Genomic DNA, 22,682 nt, shown 5'->3' with positions numbered 1-22,682 from the left:
TCACATATCATCTTATATCATGTTAATTTCTACACAGGTTCATGGTAGTATGTATACATTTCTGTGTCAGTCAGCACTTAGTTCTAATACAAAATCTGGGTTCAAAAAGCAAAACCAGCGCAGTTTCTGTAGCATTGAAAAACCAAATAACAATTGACAGAAACTGACAAATAAATGTCTTAAAAGATATTTTCACTTGGCATAACCCAAGTGAAAATATGGAGTAACTTTTTCACTCCAGAATAACATTAATGTTTGTTGCCATGTCGTGAGTATAGAGTTCACTCAAAAAAAAAAAAAAATAAATAAATAAATGAAAGGATTGGTGTAATTATTAACTTAACCTCATGTCATTCTAAACCTGTATGACTTTTTCAAAAAATTGTGGTCAGTAAGATTAAAAAAAAAATATATATATATATATAATATACGTATATATATTTATTTATTTTATTTATTTTTTTTTTTAAACAAAGTCTCTTACGCTCACCAAGGCTGCATTTATTTGGTCAAAAATACAGTACAAACGTAATATTAAGAAATATTACAATTTAAAATAATTGTAATATTAAGAAATATTACAATTTAAAATAATTGCTTTCCATTTTAAAATATAATTTGTTTGTGTGATGGCCAAGCTGAATTACTCCAGTCTTAAGTGTCACTTGATCCTTCAGAAATCTGTTGAAAAATGCTGATTTGGTATCGATGTTGAATTTTCTTTTGGTTGAACCCTCCCTTTAAGTAGCATGTATAAAATCAGACTGTAATATACTCACTGTTGAGAGTAGGTAAGAACAGGGAAATGCTCCACCAGTAGGATCAAGATGTAACTACACCTTTCTTGGAAGTAATCTTGCGTGCATGTTGCTTCAGATCCAGGATGTTTTGAATGTTTTGCCAGTGACTTAAACACTGATCTCATTGTTTGTGTCTGGTCTCTACAGGTACCGGAGTTTAAAGCACTTTAACTATGATATCTGCCAAAGCTGCTTTTTTTCTGGCAGAGTGGCCAAAGGTCACAAGATGCAGTACCCTATGGTTGAATATTGCACACCGGTAGGTTTTTTGCATCACTTGTGGTTAGTATATACATTGTAGCTTTTTGCCTTCATTGCATTGGAAGTTTAATCTTAAAATCCGTTGACTCTGCCATCTACGCCAGATACTAAAGTAATGACTTTTTGTTTCTCTGTGTCCTTTTATAGACGACATCAGGAGAGGACGTGCGAGACTTTGCCAAGGTGTTGAAGAATAAGTTCAGGACAAAGCGCTATTTTGCCAAGCATCCTCGCATGGGTTACCTTCCCGTCCAGACCATCCTTGAGGGAGACAACATGGAGACGTGAGACTTTTTTGTGTGTTACCATCAGCTACTGATGAAGTAGACACGTGACAGCTGATAGGGCCACTTTTTTGTCTGTCAATATTAAAAGCACAGTGTGCATCACACTGCAAATCTAGATACTATCAAGAGAGCAAAATTAACGTGTGCAGATGCAACAAAGTGGTTTCTACAATATTTAAAGGGGTCATATGATGCGATTTTAAGTTTTCCTTTCTCTTTGGAGTGTTACAAACTGTATGTGAATAGATAAGATCCCTAAAGTTTAAAAAAAGACTAAAGTCTCAAACCCAAAGAGATATTCTTTATAAAAGTTGAGACTCGTCCACGCCCTCCTAAAACGCCTCGTTTAAACATGCCTCCACGTGTCTACGTCACTGTGTGGGAAGATTTGCATAATGCCACCCAAATGTTCACGTAAAGAAAGAAGGCGTAACTTTGATTCTCGCTGTAGTATTGTTGCCGCCCTGTCGTGGAGAATGCTGTTTCGTTGTGAAAGCGAAACTACTTTGTTTGGTCTTCCAAAAGAGAACACAGCTAGAAATCAGTGGTTAAGTTGTATTTACGACACCGTTCCAGAACGGTTCAAACCAAATATTTAGATTATGGAGGACGATGACTGTTTCCTGGGAGAGTAGCCTACAATGCGGGTGTTCCGGTGAATTCAGTTCCCCCGTTTCCCTTGCGGCACGCATGCTGACCCTATACAGTCTATGATGCTGATAAATAATGCTGACTCACAGACTGTAAGTATGTTTTCATATTTAAAGAATTTGCCGATGACGATTCAAACGCGAATTTTGAGCAGTGTAGAGTAGCTCTTCTTGTTTGTCATTTCTCCGATCACAAATGCAGACATGGTTTTATGTTTACGAGGCGTGATGCAACGCAACGCGTAAAAAGACAGTATAAGTCATTATAATCAGTAATTATGTCCCCACTGGATGCAACAAATGCCTCGTTTATAATGGGTTTTAATGTTTTTTCTCGTCGTGCCGGGACACGGCATCACAGTATGGTAAGGGGCGTAACATTTCCATCACGCTTGAGGTATTCGGCCAATCACAACGCACTGGATAGCTGGCCAATCAGAGCACACCTCGATTTTCAGAACGATGAGTTTTGTAAAAATCGATGCGTTTCAGAAAGGCGGGGCATAGAGGAGAAACAATAATGTACAGTATGTGGAAAATAATGTGTTTTTTTTTACATTAAACCGCATAAACACATTTCATTACACCAAATACACAAAATAATGTTCTTTTTTAACAACGTCATATGACCCCTTTAAAAAAATTTTTTTTATTGTTGATCATAAAGACGTGATTAGACTGATTAAAGATCATATTGGACACACTGATCTGTTATTTATATACTATTATATCATTTATTAATATTTGCTTTTATTTTTATATTTTCAGCTTATTTTTTTATAAGTTTTAGTAACTTTATATTACCTTATTATAAATAAACAAAAACAAAAAATATAAAAAAAAAATTAATTCAGTTTTAGTAATTTTAGTACTTCAATTTAAGCTTATTTTCTTTCAGTTAGTTTCTAAGGCAATGTTTCTAATTTGTTGAAGTGTTATCATCTAATATTAATATTTTTTATATTTCATCTTTATTTGAATTGGTGAAAACAAGTTTTAAGTGTTTTTCAGTTAAAGACTTAAAGCATTACACACAGTAATGGCTCATAACGGACAGTTTGATGCTGGACTGTAAACATCATGGAATTTCTTATCCTGTTTGAAGCTCGCTCACTAAAAATTTTAAGATAAAAGTAAAGAAAATGATGAATGCACCTACATTTTGGCTGCTAAAACTCTTCAGCCGAAAATGCCATAAAATGTCAAATTCTTGGCGGAAAATTTTAACCGTTCCTTGAAATTCCAAATACTGACAAAGAGAAAAGGCTGTTTCATCTGACACACTCTAAATAAAACATTCTAACCTCCTGTGCCTCAAAACCTAACTACTACCTACCTAGACAGATCTTATTTTTATATATGGTTTGCATATATATAGACTGTACTAAATGGTCAAACAGTGTAGAACTGACATGCCAACAAACAAGATAAATTAAGATGACTCTGAACAATTGGTAACTTTAAATTGAACCTGCAAGAGTTTGGCTTAGAATTTTTTCTGCTTTACCGTTTGCATTGATCATTACTCGTGTTCACGGTAGGAGTATTTATGCTGTGAAATAATTTTTCCCCTGTAGTGGAGCAGCTGCAAATGTGTGCAGTCTGTCAGAGTAATTGTAAAACAGCACTAAATGCATACACACATTCTTACCACATTAACTTTTTTTCCCTTTTTCATTTCAACCCCAACACACAACCAACAATGAATCAAACAATTTCTCAACAGACACATTTTTCGTGATGTGTATGTTATTGGCCACTGAAAATGCTGTTAGGATTTAACTGTGTTGTCATATCAGTGGGTTTGTGTGTTTGGTGCTTCTTAACAGTCATGTTACATCATGCTTTCAATGCATCTACTTGTCCTGTCCGTCATCATCTTTTTTTTGTCTTGCAGTCCTGTTACACTGATCAACTTCTGGCCTGTTGACCATCTGTGAGTACATCCACACACCAACATGCTCACGCACATCCACAGAAATCCACTTACTGGATCACATAATACGAACATGCCCTTTGGTGTCGTTGATGTATCCACAGAATAGAAAAAACATTCAGGATTTTCACTTAAGAGTTCAAATGTGACACATAGTCCTAATTTGAAATTGAGTGCATTTGCAATTCAAATCTAAATTTAATTTAAATTCAGATTTGAATTTGATTGCAGAGTAAATTAATCTTGAGTTTCTAGAATGAGTTCAGTAAATGATGTTCTGTTGGATAATGCTGAATCCACATAGATGGACAGCAGCGCAATGTCCAGCACCAGTGTTGTAGTGGTCAACAAACATAAGCAAGGTGTAGATATTAGAGCTGTTTTATCACTTGCAGTACACTGTTTAAATTTACTGATCTATTATACACAAGTTTCCATAAACACTCATCTTCCATTTTCAGAACTGTGAGATATTTTGAAACGTGTGTCCATCCCATGGCTTCAACCATTCATCTGCTAGATTAACATGTTACCATGGTGTAGGGTATGTTAGGTGCTTTTAAAACTTAAGTTATTATTAATGTTAACTCATTGGGTGTGAGCTGTTCAGAAGTTTTGGGGTTAGTTTTATTTTGCGAAGTACAGTAAAGACATTCCTGATGTTACTAAATATTTTCATTTAAAAAAACTGATATTTTAAACTTTGAATTAATTTCTCTGTATTTAAAGAATCCTGAAAAAAGTATCAGTTTCTACAAAAATATTAAGAAGCACAGTTGTTTTCAAAATTAATAAGAAATGTTTCTTGACTGGCAAATCATCATTAAAGACTGAAGTAATGGCTGCTGAAAATTCAGCTTTGCCATCACATTTTAATCACAATAAATTACATTTTAAAATATATTCAAATAGAAAACCGTTATTTTAAATTGTCATAGTATTTCATATTGTTGTTTTTACTGTATTTAGCATCAAATAAATGCACCCCTTGTGAAGATACTACTATCAAAAAAAATTTTTTTTTAATGAAATCTTACAGACCCCAAACATTTGAACAGTATACTATGTTTGCATATATTTACTGTAAACATAAGAGCAGCTCAAAATGAGTTCCCTCATTTGGCTAAATCATAAGTTACAATAAACTATATAGATATTGAGAGACAGTAGGTCATAGTGTTAAAAAAATCCACATGGTTTATATGTGATATCATTGTTTTATGTTTGATTTTATCAGATTTCGCCTCTATAGTGACCCTGCTGAATTTGTATAGTAATGCTCAGTGTTAAATAAAATGTTGTTCCTCCATAATATAATTATATTTATATTGAGTTCAGTTCTTCTGTGTTTTCTGACCTTTGCTCTACTGTCACTGGCAGGCCAGCATCTTCCCCCCAACTCTCCCATGACGACACCCACTCGCGCATCGAGCATTACGCTAGCAGGTCGGTCTTTTTTAAGCATGGGTATTTTGGTCTTACTATGTAACTGTATATTTAAGAGACTAGACTCGCATCGCATTAGGGCTGGGTGATGTGATGGTGTATACCGTACAATGGTACGATTGTCATAACACAAATGTGTTTGAAATTAGTTTTTTAACGAGAAAGAATTGATGAATGATATCAGAATGAATACGCATTTCTGAATATGTCTGTTGCTTGCAGTGTTTAGTAACAAATGAAATGCGTTTGTGTTAATGTCAAGCACGTAAGTTGGAACAGTGTTGCCTTACTGACATGAATGAATGCAACTGCATGAACTGTTTATGAATGAATACAGAATGATACTGTTTTCACAGGCTAGCTGAAATGGAGATCCGAAATGGCTCGTATGTGAATGACAATGTATCGCCCAATGAAAGCATGTGAGCTTGCAACTCCTTTACACTCTTCTGTACATAGTATCATACCATAAATGAATGTAATAGTGTGTGAAGAACCTAAAACTGATCTACTTACACCTCCCAGAATGCCAAAGGTAGATGCATACATTTAACTGCTTGTGGTTGCATAAAAACATTTCCTTTTCAACTTAAAAATGGTCAAATGTGTGCATGAAAGTGCTTATAGGAAGAGTTCCTCCAGAAATGAAGATCATGTCATTCCAGATTAATATTTTTTTGGGGGGTGAACTATTCCTATAAGTGATAAAAAAAAAAATTTATTTCTCATATCAGCTCTTTCTATCCATACACAAAGCAGTAGAGATGAGTAATAAACCCATATCATTTTCCCAGCACGCTTAGATTGAATTATAATAAAACGATTACATGTAAATGCTCTTATACTGCATTTTTTGTGGTATTAAAACAATAGGATTGTTTTTAGACCAGCTTACGGCTCACAAGCCGATTGCACTGGTGTATTTTTCAGTTATTAGGAGTTTAAGGCAGCAAATGTTAATTGAAATCTTGAGCGATGGATGTGATGTAGTGAACTGGAAATGGAGTGCTGCTGTTGTTGTTTTTATTGTAGGGATGATGAGCATCTGCTGATCCAGCACTACTGCCAGAGTCTGAATCAAGGCTCTCCTCTCAGCCAGCCGCAGAGCCCCACTCAGATCCTCATCTCAATGGAGACTGAAGAGAAGGGGGATCTTGAGAGAGTGCTCAACGATCTGGAGCAGGAAAACAGGTTTGATTGCATGTCTATTTTCTTTTACAATTCAAATGATTGATATTTGAATGAAATGAGATGGATGGACACTGGACTGTATTCCATCAGCATATGTCTGTGATAACACACTGCATTTTCAGAAATTTCTAATAAAATAACTCTTCACATATTTACTTCCACAGCAGTTTTTGTGAATCACATATTTAATTCAAAGTTTTATGCTTTAGATCGGTGATTCTCATAGTTGGTCAACAACCGAAAATGTTTTCAGCCAAACGCAGTCCTTAATGAAAAAAATCAAATGCAGCCAACCATATAGTCGTGCACAGTAAATAAACAGGCTGCTCAGCTTTTACAACAGAGAAGAAAATGCTCCCTATATCTTTATCTATCGTGGCTCATCTGGTATTTGAAATAGTAACCAATTTAAGTATTTGATTTTGCTTTCGATCAGTGGTTCTCAAATTTTTCAAACCAAGTTGGATCTGACCATCCAAGTACTACCAAGTGCACACGAATCTTCCCACACAGTACAGTACGTGGGCTACACATTTGAGTCTAATATTACACACAGTGAGCTATATTAAAATTGTGAACAGATGATAAAGCAGAAATAATAAAATAATTTAATATTTTGTTGCATATTTATTTTTTAGCCCTAAAATATATTAGAAATATAAAAAAAAATAGTTTTACTTTAAAAAAATAAAATGTATGTAGTGAATGGGGGTCGAGATTTGGAAGTCCAAAAAAGTGCATCCATTCATCATAAAAGAACCTACGTCTTGCTTCTTCCGCTGGAACGCCACTCTCTCGTGAATGCATGTACGATAGTTAGGGGAAGCTACAGATTACGGTTTAAAAAATTTTTTATTTTTAATTCACTGCCATTATAAAGCTTGCCATTATAGAGCCAGAACATTTTTTATTATAATGCCGATTGTATTCGTCTGAAAGAAGAAAGTCATATACACCTAGGATGACTTGAGGGTGAGTAAATTATGGGGTAATTTTTATTTTTTTGTGAACTATCCCTTTAATATTTTTTATGGAAACCATTGTATTTTTTTTCAGGATTCTTTGCTGATGTTCAAAAAAAGACTTTACTGTTACTTTTGCTCAATTGAATGCATCCTTGCTGAATAAAAGTATTAATATAATTATTTTGCTGCATGGTGTGCCAGCTGTGCCATAAATGAGCAATCCATGCTAACAGCACATGCTTATTTATTTATCAGACTCGCCCTTTTCCTCGAGTTGCTGTTTTCTTGGCTTCTTTCTGAAGTTGTCTTCCCTGTTGTGCAGGAAGCTGCAATCGGAGTACGATCGTCTTAAGAAGGCACACGATCAAAAGGGTCTGTCGCCGTTGCCCTCACCCCCACAGATGCTGCCCGTCTCTCCCCAGAGTCCACGCGACGCTGAACTGATCGCCGAGGCCAAACTACTGCGGCAGCACAAGGGACGTTTGGAAGCAAGAATGCAAATCCTGGAGGATCACAACAAACAGCTGGAATCACAGCTCAAACGCCTTAGACAGTTACTTGAGCAGGTGGGTGGCGCATATCCTTAAGATTTTATTAATGTTTATACTTCTCTGCAAGTGAAAAACTATTTTTGGAATTGTTGGTAAAGGAACTCAAGCAGTCAGCTCCTGTTTAAACTTTGCTACGAGTAAATGTCTTCAGATTGCTCACTGACATTTTACAAGGCATATTTCAAATCGTAGCTGTGGAATGTAACGCTGTTCATGTGCTTCCTTTTGATTGTCAACAGAAGAAATTAAATGCCCAGAGCATTGATATATTTTATTGTCAGGTTTTGACTTTTAATGTTTGTCATATTTGCAGTTATATAAATAATTAACATTTTTGGGAAAGTAAATTTTATCAATATTTTTCAGTATATTAATATATATTAAGTATATTTATAGTTGACATTTCTCTTGACTCATTGCAATGCATTCTTGCACTTCTTTATCTATGATCTGTGATAGACACGTAATGTTTCCTTAAAATTCGGCCAAAATTTTTTTTTTTTTAGTGTGCTGTTTTCAGAAGTCTAACATACGAGTTAGTTTTATCAGTTGAACAATTTAAAGTAGTTAAAGGAAATATTTGTGCTAAAATTAGATGCTGTCAGGATGAATATAGAAAATGTTTTGTATTAGAGCTGGGATTTGCATCTACATGTGCGTTTTGTACAGTTGCAAGTTCCAGGAATTTGTTCAATCTAAGAGTCTATTTTGACACAATCTTCCTGAAATGTTCCATCTGTTTAAAGATGTGTTATTTTCTGCAAATGTGTGGATTGAAAGCTTTGTTTTAAAAATAAAATCGATCATCAAAGATTAGTTTAAATTTATACATTTATCGTTTTTTCTTTCGAGTTTTGAAATTGCAGTAAATGGAATATTGTTTTCTCAAAGATGTTTAAACCAAAGACTTGGAACTATTGCATGGAATATTGTTAGTTCATGTTGTTTTGTTTGAATGCAGAGATCTCTGTTAATTGTCCTTGGCATTCACAATTCTGTATAATAACTACTACTCAGAATTATTTCAGTTTAGTCCACAGCACTGTGAAAGCCAAAATGATATTGATTGTGTTAAGAATAGGAATACAACCATATTCACATTGAATCATTTTTAGCATGAAATGCATGGACAAGAAGATTTTAAAATAAATGCATCTTTATGGAGATTTTCCTTCATATCAAAATGTTGTTCTAATCATTCAAGGTTTGGTTTTGTTCTATTGCTCAATCAGTTAATTTCAATCAGTTCATCAGTTTCTGATCAGACATGGTTTGAATAGTGTGTATATACATATATACATATACATACATACATACATACATACACATATATATATATATATATATATTTTAGTGGTCAACCGATAAGGGTTTTTTGACTGCCGATATCTTGGAAAGCAGGGAGGCAGATGGCCGATATAATTTAATTTATATTTAAGATATTTGAAATCATTTTAAAATGGATTAAAAATAATTGTGTAAAATAAACATACTTATACTTTAGAAGACAAAGCATTTTTCACAAACAAATATTTAATAAAAATATAATTAAAAGAAGTAAACACTGTAACCAAGAGGGCACTCAGTATTCTGGGAAGTTTGTGTGCATTGGGAAACTTTTTTTTTTCTTTTTTCCAAATAAAGCCAAGGTAACACTCATTTTACATAGAGCACGCAATGAAAATGACATGAATATGACAGTGGGCAAATGCATAAAGCGCAGCATAAATTAGCATCAACTTAGTAATCAAACTTAGTTTAAAGTTTGTCGATCACGCATCTCCAGTGAAGCTGAACTCTCCTCCTGTCAGCATTCAATTCACACGGACCGACCGTCACACAGAGAACACGCGATCATGCAGGATACACATGCACACTTCACAAGATCTCACAACTGGATCCGACTAAGTTTGCAAGGTTTGTGAAATTAAATGTTCATTAGTCATTCAAAGATTTGTTTAAATGATATAAAATACATACACATATATATATATATATTTTAGTGGTCAACCGATAAGGGTTTTTTGACTGCCGATATCTTGGAAAGCAGGGAGGCAGATGGCCGATATAATTTAATTTATATTTAAGATATTTGAAATCATTTTAAAATGGATTAAAAATAATTGTGTAAAATAAACATACTTATACTTTAGAAGACAAAGCATTTTTCACAAACAAATATTTAATAAATAAAAATCTAATTAAAAAGGAAATAAACACCAAGAGGGCACTGGCACTCAGTATTCTGGGAAGTTTGTGTGCATTGGGAAACTTTTTTTTTTCTTTTTTCCAAATAAAGCCAAGGTAACACTCATTTTACATAGAGCACGCAATGAAAATGACATGAATATGACAGTGGGCAAATGCATAAAGCGCAGCATAAATTAGCATCAACTTAGTAATCAAACTTAGTTTAAAGTTTGTCGATCACGCATCTCCAGTGAAGCTGAACTCTCCTCCTGTCAGCATTCAATTCACACGGACCGACCGTCACACAGAGAACACGCGATCATGCAGGATACACATGCACACTTCACAAGATCTCACAACTGGATCCGACTAAGTTTGCAAGGTTTGTGAAATTAAATGTTCATTAGTCATTCAAAGATTTGTTTAAATGATATCCCCATGTCTTGAATTTGTGATACATATTTCATATTTTCTATACACAGTGAATAATTGTATATGGAAATAATAATAATACTAAGTAACATATATATATTTTTTAAGTTTTAAAATTATTATTGTTGTTTTCTGTGAAACGTTTAAGGTATTCATCTTGGATCTGAAAATGCAAATCATTTACGAAACATTGATATGAAGAAAATGTCTTTCCTAACTGAATACGATAAACCAACCATTTAATTTAAAACCTGTAAAATTACCCATTAAATGACTCCAGTTTCTGTAGAGACATCTCCTCAGAAAGGTCCAAACAGATGATCTGTTTAAAAAAAAAAAGACAATTTCACTGACGGAAGTGTTTTCAGATGCAGATATCCTGAAGTTCTGTTTATTTACAGCTGTACCACTTTCTCGGGGCAGTTGACTCGTGGCGCCCGCAGGTGTAGCTCGGCTGATGGGGGGATCTGGGTGCCGATGGCCGCCTGAGGGGGTTTGGGTCTTTCCTTCACTGTGGAAGCCATGGCAGGCAGGCTGGCGGTGGAGTTTCCCGTGGCAGTAACAGGTGCAGCTGCAGCGGAGGCAGAAGTCGGAGGGCTGTCGGAGCTGGCCGCCTCTCCCTCTCCCTCCACACGGCTGCCCACGGCCGGCTGCGGCGGGGACGCCAGGCTGTTGTTCAGGCTGCCAGTGCTGCTGCGCCGGTCCTCCGCACCCTCCGGATTGGAGCGGGTCCTGGGTCTCAGCTCCACCATCTGCTCCTCTCCATCTGCCTGACCGGGCTCAGGGGTCTCCATTACAACCTGTCAGCATCCAAATCACACCAATAATGAAGAATAACAATAGAAACCAAACACATACTAAATACTGTACATGCTTTGTACTGAATATTTGAATGGCGACTGAATAAGGAGGAAATAAAAGCAAACATTCTTGAATTATTTCACTCGCAAGCAGCAGCAGCAAAAATTACAATATAGGTCTTATTTTAAAAATCTAAACCTAAATGTGACCCTGGAGCCATATATTTGTAGCAAAAGCCAACAATACATTGTATGAGTCAAAATGATTGATAAAGGTAAAGCTCATGTTCCATGAAGATATTTTGTAAATATCCTACAGTAAATATATCAAAACTTAATTTTTGATTAGTAGCATGCATTGCTAAAAACTTCATTTGGACAACTTTAAAAGCGATTTTCTCAATATTTAGATTTTTTTGCATCCTCAGATTCCAGATTTACAAATAACAAAACACATGCATGTATATATATATATGTATATATTTAAGAAAAATATATTATGTTTATCTATTAAATATATATATATATATATATATATAACATAAAATATAAGTAAATAAATATTTTCTAAATATACTGTATGTGTGTGTATTTACATATATATACATAATAAACATACACAGTACACATATAATATGTAAACAAAAACTTTTATTTTGGATGCGATTAATCGTTTGACAGCACTAGTTTTTAAGTATTCGTTTGTATGAAGCAAAGGCAGTGCATTAACAGTCGAGATTTCAGATAATCTGATAACATTATTATCAGATGTTTCAGATAACAGTCGAGAACGTAAGAGACTTGTGCAGGTAGAATAGCGAAATAACGTATAACAATAACTTACCAAGCATGCAACAGATGAAAATGGTGAGGGGAAATGATGCACAATTGATTTCAAAATATTATTCTCCAGCACTTCCTCGTTCGCTTCTGTGTCGTCTTTTCAGAGTCAAATACTGAAGAGTGTTTCTGATCAAGAGCGCCTCTAGCGGACTGGAGAGTTACTGCGGCTTCAGCGCTCCAAACGACCTTTGAGGGTCAACAACCAAACTAAAACTAAATTCAATAGAAAACAAGTCATAATAATATATAAATATACTCCTCAAGGGTCCATCGAATCTGGTTTCATCAACTGAATATCTGAATTAAAAATCATACTATTAAAAAAAGGATTGCAATTTTAGATATAAAAGACTAAAAATGCAAAATTAAAGACCTTTTTAATTGGTTAATGATACGTTCCCTTACTATATATGGTGAAAAATGTTATAGATCTAACCATAGATTTCATGCTTTACAATAAAATACTGTTAAACAGTAATGTGGAAGTGAAACTGAACAAATAATTTGTCATCATAAAAATTGAAAAACCATATCCCACAATTCTTTGCGACACTTTGTAGTATTTTGTTTAAATGATTGTGTTAATAGTTGCTATATATATATATACAACTATATATGGATACAACTAACAATGCTATATATATATATATATATATATATATATAGCATTGTTTAGTCTTGGTGTGAAAAGATCTGTAGTGCATTAATGTACACTTTTTTTTTTTTCTGTAGGTGACAATTTTCTTTTTCTGTCCTAATTGGCAACATAGCACATACATTATAGGTTGTAACTGAATATTTCAAGCTTTTTGAATATTGAATATTATGAATATTTTCCTACCATACTTTGCCACACAACAGGCATTTTTTGATCCTGTCCTTATTAAAGCTGAGTTGTAATGCCAGTTCTTTTTGGTGGCTAAAAGAACATTTTGAAGGACCTGTCATTCTTTCTCAAGCAACTCATTTCTTTCTGTAATTTGTTTGTGGAGTTTGTTTAATGTCAGCTTCTTCAGCAGTCTCCTTCCGCTTGAAAAGATGGGAAATCAGATATTCTGGCTGCATTGTGTCTTGATGAATCAAGTGTAATGGCTCGATGCATAATACTTTATAAAAAATAAAAAAAACATTAGTCAACTGGGCATCTCTACCAAATGGATTTATGTCAGATTTGTTCTTGAAGCAATGTCTCCCATGTGTTCTCTGTGGACCGTTTGAACTAAAATCTCACTAGACTCCAGCTCCTTCCAGTGGCCGACTTTGCTGAAGCTTGACGAACCAGACTCAATGAACGACTTGCAGATAAATTAGCTCTCAGTTTGTTCAGAGCCAATGGATTATTGGCTTGGTTTTTTTTTTCTTGATCCAAGTAGAATTTTCATTACATTTACAATCAAGCCTTTGCCTACCAGTGTATGTTCTTGTTTTAGTAGCATCAATTACTTCACTTTTTATCTCTGTTATATGCTAATAAACATTCTTATGTATAACATATGCGCATGTGTTTCGCTTGGTAAATATCTTAGGAAGACCAATGAAATGACCAAAACCATCATTCTTTTTTCCAAGAGGGCAGTCAGGTCTTGTGTTACGAGTTGTTAATGGTGGAAGGTTTAAACACATTCATTAAAGCACTTGAGTAATGGAGTAACTTTAAATAGTTGTGCCGTGACAAACCATTTCATCATTAAAGTAGATTATTTTTAAGATACCAGTAGTATCTAAAATTGTAATTAATTGTAAGTATTAAATTTAAGATACATGAGTAAATAATAATATAGCCATGTTGTTTTGTTTTTTTTAAGAAATCACAATTTTATTCATCACGAATGCATTAAATTGATCTAAAATGTAGTATGGCCTTAAAAAAAATCTGTTCAAATAAATACTACTCTTCTAAACTTTTTGTTCATCAAAGAATCCCGAAAAATAAAATAGAAAACCTGAAAAATACATTAAAACGCCGCTGCCGCCATGTCTTATTGATGCTGTGTGTTTCAAACTACTGTTTGGCCTTCCGAAAGACAATATCCGCTTCGTCATGCCTAGAGCAGTGTAGAGTAGCTCTTCTTGTTTGTCATTTCTCCGATCACAAATGCAGACATGGTTTTATGTTTACCCAGCGCGATGCAACGCCACGTGTCAAAAGACAGGATAAGTCATTATAATTCATAATTATGTCCCCACTGGATGCAACAAATGCCTCGTTTATAATGGGTTTTAATTTTTTTGCCTCGTCGCTCCGACCGGCATCACAATATGGTAAGGGGCGTAACATTTCCGTCACACGCTTGAGGTATTTGGTCAATACTGGATAGCTGGCCAATCACAGCACAGTTCGCTTTTCAGACTGATGAGCTTTGTAAAAATCGACGTGTTTCAGAAAGGCGGTGCATAGAGGAGAAATAATATTCTACAGTATGTGGAAAATAGTGTTTTTTGAACTTTAAACCGCATAAACACATTTCATTACACCAAATACACAAAATGTTCTTTTTAGCAGCATCCTATGACCCCTTTAATGGATGTATATGACATGCACATTAAAAGGTTATATTATAGAAGTCCTTATTTAACCCTGACAACAGCCCTGAATATTGATGTATAGGGCAATGTACAATTTGCTAAAGGGTTTTGTGACATCTGTTTTTGATCACTTAAACTGTCTGGGTAATTTTATTTGAATAGAAACTGTAAGCGACATCACATGAGCTATTTTGTGTGTATTTTTGTGCTGGCTTGACTCTTGTTTTTAAAACCTGAATGATGCAAAAACAGCAATTCTGAGAGCCCTAGCTCTTGTTTTATACTGCAGTTGTTAATATTTTGAGAGAGTCCTCGGGGCAAAAATTCGGTAATTTGTCAATAAATTAGTAGAGAGTTTTGTGAGGTTTAAAAAAAAAATAGGCAGTAAAAGAATGTGAAGTCTTAGGTTGAAAATATATAAATGGATGTTTTCAAATGAATCTGGAAATACAGAAGTACAACCCAGTGCTGATGTTTGCGTCCAATCCCCTGCCTAATCTATATGGTTCCTTTCTGCCTGTGTCCTAGCCACAGACTGAGTCCAAGGTGAATGGCACTGCCCTGTCCTCCCCGTCCACTGCCTCTCCGAGATCTGACACCAGCCTGGCCTCACTGCGTGTGGCCGCAAGCCAAACCACAGAGACGATGGGTAAATGTCCCTAACAACTTCAGTTTAACCAGATTAAACTCTTAAGCACTGATTATTCATAAAATAGAATGAATAAAATTAAGCAGGCTAAATAATAATAATAATCCGTAGTAGTTTCCATCCCTAGCAAAATACTGAAACATATGGAAGCCCGTTTCCATCATAGAATGAAAAAATAAAAAAGTTAATTGTGCCTTTTTATCTCAAAGTTCAGAATTTTTGTCACAATTCTGAGTTTCTGAGTGAGATAAAGAGTTGGTTACCTTTTTTAAGTTTTTATTCCTTAACGGATATGAGCCTCCATAGAAATAGACAGTTGTGTAAACATTTGTTTTTAAGCATTTATTCAAATAATAGGCAAAACATTGTCTTCCATTTTGGTGTTTCTTGAATTTTTCTGTGTACAAGTAAAAACTAGTCATGAATGCAATCCCCTCTATCTGACCATTGTTAAAATGTATTAATTAATTTCTTAATCTGACTAGTTAACTCACATTCCTTGCAATTATTATGTTTAATAACTGTAACTGAAGCTTTCATTGTACAGTATGACTTGGCTTGAAGCCCAGGCTGGTTTCAGCAAAAGATTTTCAGAACGGATAAAAAGAGGCAATGTTCTTATCTGTGCCAAACAAAAAGGAACACAGTGAGCTTTTATTTTATTATATTTAGGGATACAAAAGAAATGCTCTTTGCCCTCAACTGCTAGCCAACATTTTATTTGTTGTCTTCACTTTTGAAGAAAACTACGGTGGCCGAGAAGTGCAGAACAAATCACAATTCTGAAAACAAAATAACAAATTGCAAACGCAAATACAAGTCTAAAAAACAAAATAACAATTTTGAAAGCACAACAACAATTCAGAAAACATTATAACAAGTCAGAAAACACAATGACAAATTCGAAAACAAAATAAGTCAGAAAACACAACGACAAATCAGACAAACCGGAAGAGGTAGGTATAGTTTGAGACAGTGCCATTGGTTTGGGATTACTCACTGCTGACTGGATGAGACATCTGTCAATCAACATATACAGGAAGAACCAGCCGAAGAACAGCAGAGTCGTGGTAGAGAGTTCGGAGATGGTATTAAAGTAGCTCAGTTTAAATGTATTGTATTAATTGCCCTTACTCTGGAATAAAAAATACGGAGTGTATATTTACATTTAGTTAAAAGTGGCTGTAGAACATCAGCTCCAGTGGCGCAGATTGATAATAGAAATCCTGCTATTTTAACATAGTGTATCTAGGTATTTGCACTAAAAATACTGCTATTTTCACTTAGTGTAAATAGAATCCATTGCTAATACAAGATTTGAAAAGGGAGGGAAAAAAAGCTCGGCAAAAGGCGGGATCGAACCCTGGTCGATCGCGTCAAAAAGTCAGTGACACACACTTACCCATCTGCGCCACTGGAGCTGATGTTCACAGCCACTTTTAACTAAATGTAAATATACACCCCGTATTTTTTATTCCAGAGTAAGGGCAATTCATACAATACATTTAAACTGAGCTACTTTAATACCATCTCCGAACTTTCTACCGCAGCTCAATACTGTAATCACAAAACGCTTTCCTAAAACAGTGCAGGGAACCACTCGTTATACATTATACGAGTGCGCACATACTATTTTGGTGATGTAATTTGCGTCACGCGCAGTGTACACAGACCCTCGCGTACGAGTAAAAACCGAAGTATACTTTGGCTTTAAAGCAAGCTAAACATACGCAGCGCGCACACGTCTGTATTGGTGCAGAATGAGAGAGACACTTACAGCCTAGCGCATTTTACCCAGTCTGCTAGTTTCACTTCTGCTTTAAAGTTGTGTATGCTTGACATTTAAAATAACGTATATAACCCTATAATTTTTGTTTCCCCGTATTTTTTATTCCAGAGTAAGGGCAATTCATACAATACATTTAAACTGAGCTACTTTAATACCATCTCCGAACTTTCTACCACGACTCTGCTGTTCTTCGGCTGGTTCTTCCCTGTATACGTTAATTGACAGATGTCTCGTCCAGTCAGCGGTGAGTAATCCCAAACCAATGGCACTGTCTCAAACTATACCTACCTTTTCCGGTTTGTCTGATTTGTCGTTGTGTTTTATGACTTGTTAATTTGTTATAATGTTTTCTGAATTGTTGTGTTTTCTGAATTATTTTGTTTTTTAGACTTGCATTTGCGTTTGTAATTTGTTCTTTTGTTTTCAGAATTGTGATTTGTTCTGCACTTCTCGGCCACCGTAGAAAACAGTCCAACAAGGTTCCAACAAAATTGGGTGTACTTCGGTATTTGAAGAACAAACATCAATCATTTTGTAAATGCAGTTTGACATTTATTAAACATTATTTTTAAAAATAAATAGCACATTGATGAATCAGAAATGTATTTTATTCAAAAACCCATTTTGCACAGTCTTTTATCTTTTCATATGTATTTCTGGAACTGGAATTTTATAGATGCACTTGTCGTTAGTGCTATTTTTCAATATACATTTTACATAATGAATAAGATTGATTATCTGAACTTCGTGAGGTTAATACGTTGACATGAAATTTCAAGTGTTCTGCAGTGTGATGTGCTTACTAATACATCTAATACTATTTCAGACAACATTTTCTAATTCTTGTTTGATTAGTATACATACCATTTTAATTATTTTTTTATGCTGTATGGAATGTTTTCTACTTTTTCAAAATGTATTCATCACACCACTGGACCATTTAAACAGACTGCATTAAAGCAAAAGGTGTGAAAAATACAAAGAAAACATGCAAATTACAGCACCTTAAACACTGTTTTATAATGTCTGTCTTTGATAATGTTTGTTTCATTTGTTACACGAGCCTAACATAACACTTTTTAAAAACTTTTTTTGTAGTTGATTTCTACCTTACATGTGACAAACAAGTCTCAAAGAATTGGCTGTTGTAATTTGTAATATTTACCAAAATGACCTCGGTTGGACTTGGAAGTTGGAAGTTTTGCAATTGCTGATATTATTCTTGCTTTATTTATTACTGACAATACATAAAGAGGTCTTTCTTTTATATTTCTGTAGTTTTCTTGACAAAAAGACAAAAACTCAAGAACACTTTTGTCAAGATCACAAAACAAGATGGTTTACAAGTGTGTTGTAATTTTCATTTTTTGAATTTTACTTTGGCCAGAGTTCTGCATGAATGTAAAATGGATTTTATTGAGCTAAACTTGATTGCTTTAATGCTCATTTCTTATCATTTCACATACAGCTGGCTCCAAAAGTCTGAAACATTTCAAATCAGGGGTTTTATGTAAGCCTTCAAATTCAATGACAGAAAAATCTATCTTAAAAAAAATGCATCATTCTGGATTTCATTGTTTAGTCAAATTGTTGAAATGGTTTTCGCATCTGTAATGAATATGTTGTAATAAAAAAATAACACCTTTTCTGTTTGAAGATGAAATGTCATGGGCGGCAGGACAACTTCCAGGGTTTTTAAGGTCAGTTCTCAGTTTTAATTGGGTGACTGCTGTGTGTTTCAGGTGATGATGAGCTGTCCAGTTCCTCCCAGGATGCAAGCACTGGATTAGAGGACGTCATCGAGCAGCTCAACAATTCCTTCCCCCACAGCCAAGGTGAGAATCCAGCTACAGAGTCTGATACAAACACTTCTGTTAATCAAGCAAACTGATGCAGATAGTCTTAAACTGGCCACAAGTTATGGACCCTATTCACATTTCTGAGCACCTCAGAAGTCGTCATATTTGGGTAAACTTCTATAGTGGTGAACAGAAACTACAATGAATATATTTTTGCGTTCTCATTCGCTCCAATAGCAAAATAAACAATTCACAATTGTGTTTCTATGACTTTCTAAAGGGCAAAAATATAGAGAAATTGATTACTTTGGTCAGAAGAGAGAAAAATGCCAAATTTGGCAAATTTTTGATTCCTTTTTGAGCAATATGAAGAAAATATGAGTTTGCGGTGATCACAACCTGTAAATTTCTCTGACCCACTGCATTTCTACTCTTTGCATAATTAAATCGCTAAATGACACTGTTTCTTATGTTTCTACTTCTTGTTGGGAATAGATGGAGGATATAATTTTTAAATATAATAATACATGAAAATATGATTTTTTAAATGACAGAACGACTCTTCAACTGTAAATAAGCAAAACCTAAAACAAAGAAATTAACATTGATGAATGTTCTACTTAAAGCTGTTTCTCTTTTCTAACAGTGACTCTTAACAGGATATGTATTGTGAGAAGCACAGAATTACAAATGAATAAAAAAAACTTACCGTTTATGTAATTAAAGCATTAAGAACTAGGACTATATTAGGGATGCACCGATACCACTTTTTTCAGAACGAGTCCGATACAGATACTTAAATTTTTGGTACTTGCCGATACCAATACCTGTATTTTCACAGCATTTGTAATTTTTTTTTAAATATTGGGTACAGAAACAAAATAATAGTAATAATAATATGAATCATGTTAGTTGGCTTCATTTAGCAAACAGATATTACCTTCAGTTATTTCCACACTTAATTATACCTGTTAAAATGTATTGTATAAGCTTTTGTTACTTTCACTGTTCATTTTAATGGCGCATTAGAGCTGCTCCATTGCAGCAGCTCAATACTGTAATCACAAAACGCTTTCCTAAAACAGTGCAGGGAACCACTCGTTATACATTATACGAGTGCGCACATACTATTTTGGTGATGTAATTTGCGTCACGCGCAGTGTACACAGACCCTCGCGTACGAGTAAAAACCGAAGTATACTTTGGCTTTAAAGCAAGCTAAACATACGCAGCGCGCACACGTCTGTATTGGTGCAGAATGAGAGAGACACTTACAGCCTAGCGCATTTTACCCAGTCTGCTAGTTTCACTTCTGCTTTAAAGTTGTGTATGCTTGACATTTAAAATAACGTATATAACCCTATAATTTTTGTTTGTTTTATATTTATGATTTAGTTTTAATCCAAATGCATGCGCTAATGGCGCTCTCGGACTCTCTCTCACTCTCATTCTCCTTACCGTCAAATAACTTTAGTAACTTGTGCATTGTTTTACTTACTTGCTTTTGACATATCCCACCAAACTACAAACTTTCCAGTGAAGTCTGTGAGATATTCACTCGACAAGCTCGTGCATCTGTGCAGCTGCGCGCTCAATCTACTCAGCGCGCTCTGCTTATCAGCTCGGGCACATCCGCAATACAGGCGTCAATATTGAATGTTTAACATTATATTAATTACTTACATGTACTTCATAGACATCCTTAATCTCTAATAACTCCATTCTACTCTCTGTTGTTCTGTTTTCAGTGTTTCTTTTTCTGGACACAGCTCTATTCACACGCTGTTTGGTATCGACTTTTGCTATCGGGGCATTTTTACGAGTACAGGAGTGCAGTATCGGGCCCGATACCGATACCAATACCAGTATCGGTATTGGTGCATCCCTAGACTATATAAATAGCAGTTATATATGAATCTCCAAGCATTCATTGTGCTGGCAGTACAGATCCTGTTAAGATTCAGTCTAACTGCCTATCCCTACTCCCAACTTTACTGATTTTTTCTTCTTTCCTGTTTTCATCTGTCTAAGGAGGTGGGCGGCTAAACCCATGAGAGGTTAGTATTGTTACTAACCCTTTCCTCTTTTCCATCCTTACTTATCCACTTACACTATGATTTAAAGAAGTCTCTTGATCACTAAGCCTGCTTTTATTTGGTCAGAAATGGAGTAAAAACAGTAATATTGTGAAATATTACAATTTAAAAGAAAATTTTATTGTGTTCTTAATATCAAATTAAAACGTGCACATTAGCTTAACTGACAGAATTCCATTGAAGTTGTTAATATAAAATCAGTGTGAGATTGTGGTAATTGTGGTAACAGTATAATATTGTGCATGTAAACACCCACCCTCAAAACTGAAAATCTGATATCTGAAATGTGTCTTTCAGATACTCTGTTCCTCTATATAGATATGTTTAGCAGCGCATAGTGCGTTTAGTGTTAGATTGCATGTTCAAGCACTGACATCAGATTTTGTTTTTCCATCTCCCGCAGGTGCTAATGTGGGAAGTCTTTTCCACATGGTTGATAACATTGGACATGCCATGGAGTCATTGGTTAATGTAATAACTGAGGAGCAGGATTTAGACTGAAGATGTCTTCTCCTAGTTGCATGCTTTTGTAGTGTCAACAACTGGACAGGATATGTTTACAATGGAAATATAAATAAAAATCTATTTTTCTGAAGGATCGCGGTTCCACTTTGTAGATTTGATCTTTAGTAGTTTCAGTAGTTTCTTACAGCGAGTCTAGAATTGTTTATTAATAATAATAAAAAAAAGTTTTTTCAACTTCTATGCAATTGTACAAAAATACGACAACAGGTGTGTGATAACGTAACATTGCGTGCCATGTCTTTGTACAGAGTGGAGCACATTTTAAAAAAGTGTTTTATCTAAATGGGTGACTGAGTATATGCAGGGGTGCTTTATCAACTAATTTTGTTTGTAACAAAATAACAAATGCATATTAAAAGGCAAGCCCGTTATACTTGTGCGTGTTTGTGTGTGCGATAGAGTGTGTTTGAAACGTGTCCATGTGTAATCCGTCCCATTCAACTACTGCAGACAACGTGAAAAGAAAACATACTTTTGTCATTTATATATATATATATATATATATATATTTATATATATATATATATATTAAAAGGTTATATACAGTCTACCTCACAGAAATTCCCTTTCTTCATGCTCTGTCCGTACTTAATGAAGCAATAAAATCATGATCATAATATTTATATTTTAATGACAACTCTCGTGCTAGAGATATTTTTATGGAATCTTGTTTCCACCATTGAATTATATATATAGATATATATTAAAAGGTTATATACAGTCTACCTCACAGAAATTCCCTTTCTTCATGCTCTGTCCGTACTTAATGAAGCAATAAAATCATGATCATAATATTTATATTTTAATGACAACTCTCGTGCTAGAGATATTTTTATGGAATCTTGTTTCCACCATTGAATTAAAAAAAATAAAATAAAAGCAACTTTTTTTCGCAATTCTGAATTTTGTGCACAATTGTAAGGGGGGGGGGGGGGGGGTGAATTTT

The 22,682-nt window shown here is 34.7% G+C and overlaps 1 protein-coding gene across 1 annotated transcript in view; it reads left to right on the top strand.

Moving 5' to 3' along the window:
• Positions 1 to 22,186, top strand: part of LOC107586867 (dystrophin-like) — a 115,680-nt gene extending 93,494 nt beyond the window's left edge. Inside the window, exons 61-70 of the mRNA XM_016274418.1 lie at positions 948 to 1,059; positions 1,209 to 1,345; positions 3,896 to 3,934; positions 5,315 to 5,380; positions 5,737 to 5,802; positions 6,413 to 6,571; positions 7,859 to 8,102; positions 15,407 to 15,527; positions 19,059 to 19,151; positions 21,615 to 22,186. Coding sequence (XP_016129904.1) covers positions 948 to 1,059; positions 1,209 to 1,345; positions 3,896 to 3,934; positions 5,315 to 5,380; positions 5,737 to 5,802; positions 6,413 to 6,571; positions 7,859 to 8,102; positions 15,407 to 15,527; positions 19,059 to 19,151; positions 21,615 to 21,712 — 1,135 coding nt within the window. The 3' untranslated portion in view covers positions 21,713 to 22,186. The remainder of the gene's footprint in view (positions 1 to 947; positions 1,060 to 1,208; positions 1,346 to 3,895; positions 3,935 to 5,314; positions 5,381 to 5,736; positions 5,803 to 6,412; positions 6,572 to 7,858; positions 8,103 to 15,406; positions 15,528 to 19,058; positions 19,152 to 21,614) is intronic.
• The last annotated feature ends 496 nt before the right edge of the window (positions 22,187 to 22,682 follow it).

This window comes from Sinocyclocheilus grahami, unplaced genomic scaffold, assembly GCF_001515645.1.
Source record: "Sinocyclocheilus grahami isolate Dianchi unplaced genomic scaffold, SAMN03320097.WGS_v1.1 scaffold86.1, whole genome shotgun sequence".
Classification (NCBI taxonomy): domain Eukaryota; kingdom Metazoa; phylum Chordata; class Actinopteri; order Cypriniformes; family Cyprinidae; genus Sinocyclocheilus; species Sinocyclocheilus grahami.
The sequence above is the reverse complement of the archived record's forward strand: the minus strand, read 5'-3'. Positions and strand labels throughout refer to the sequence as shown.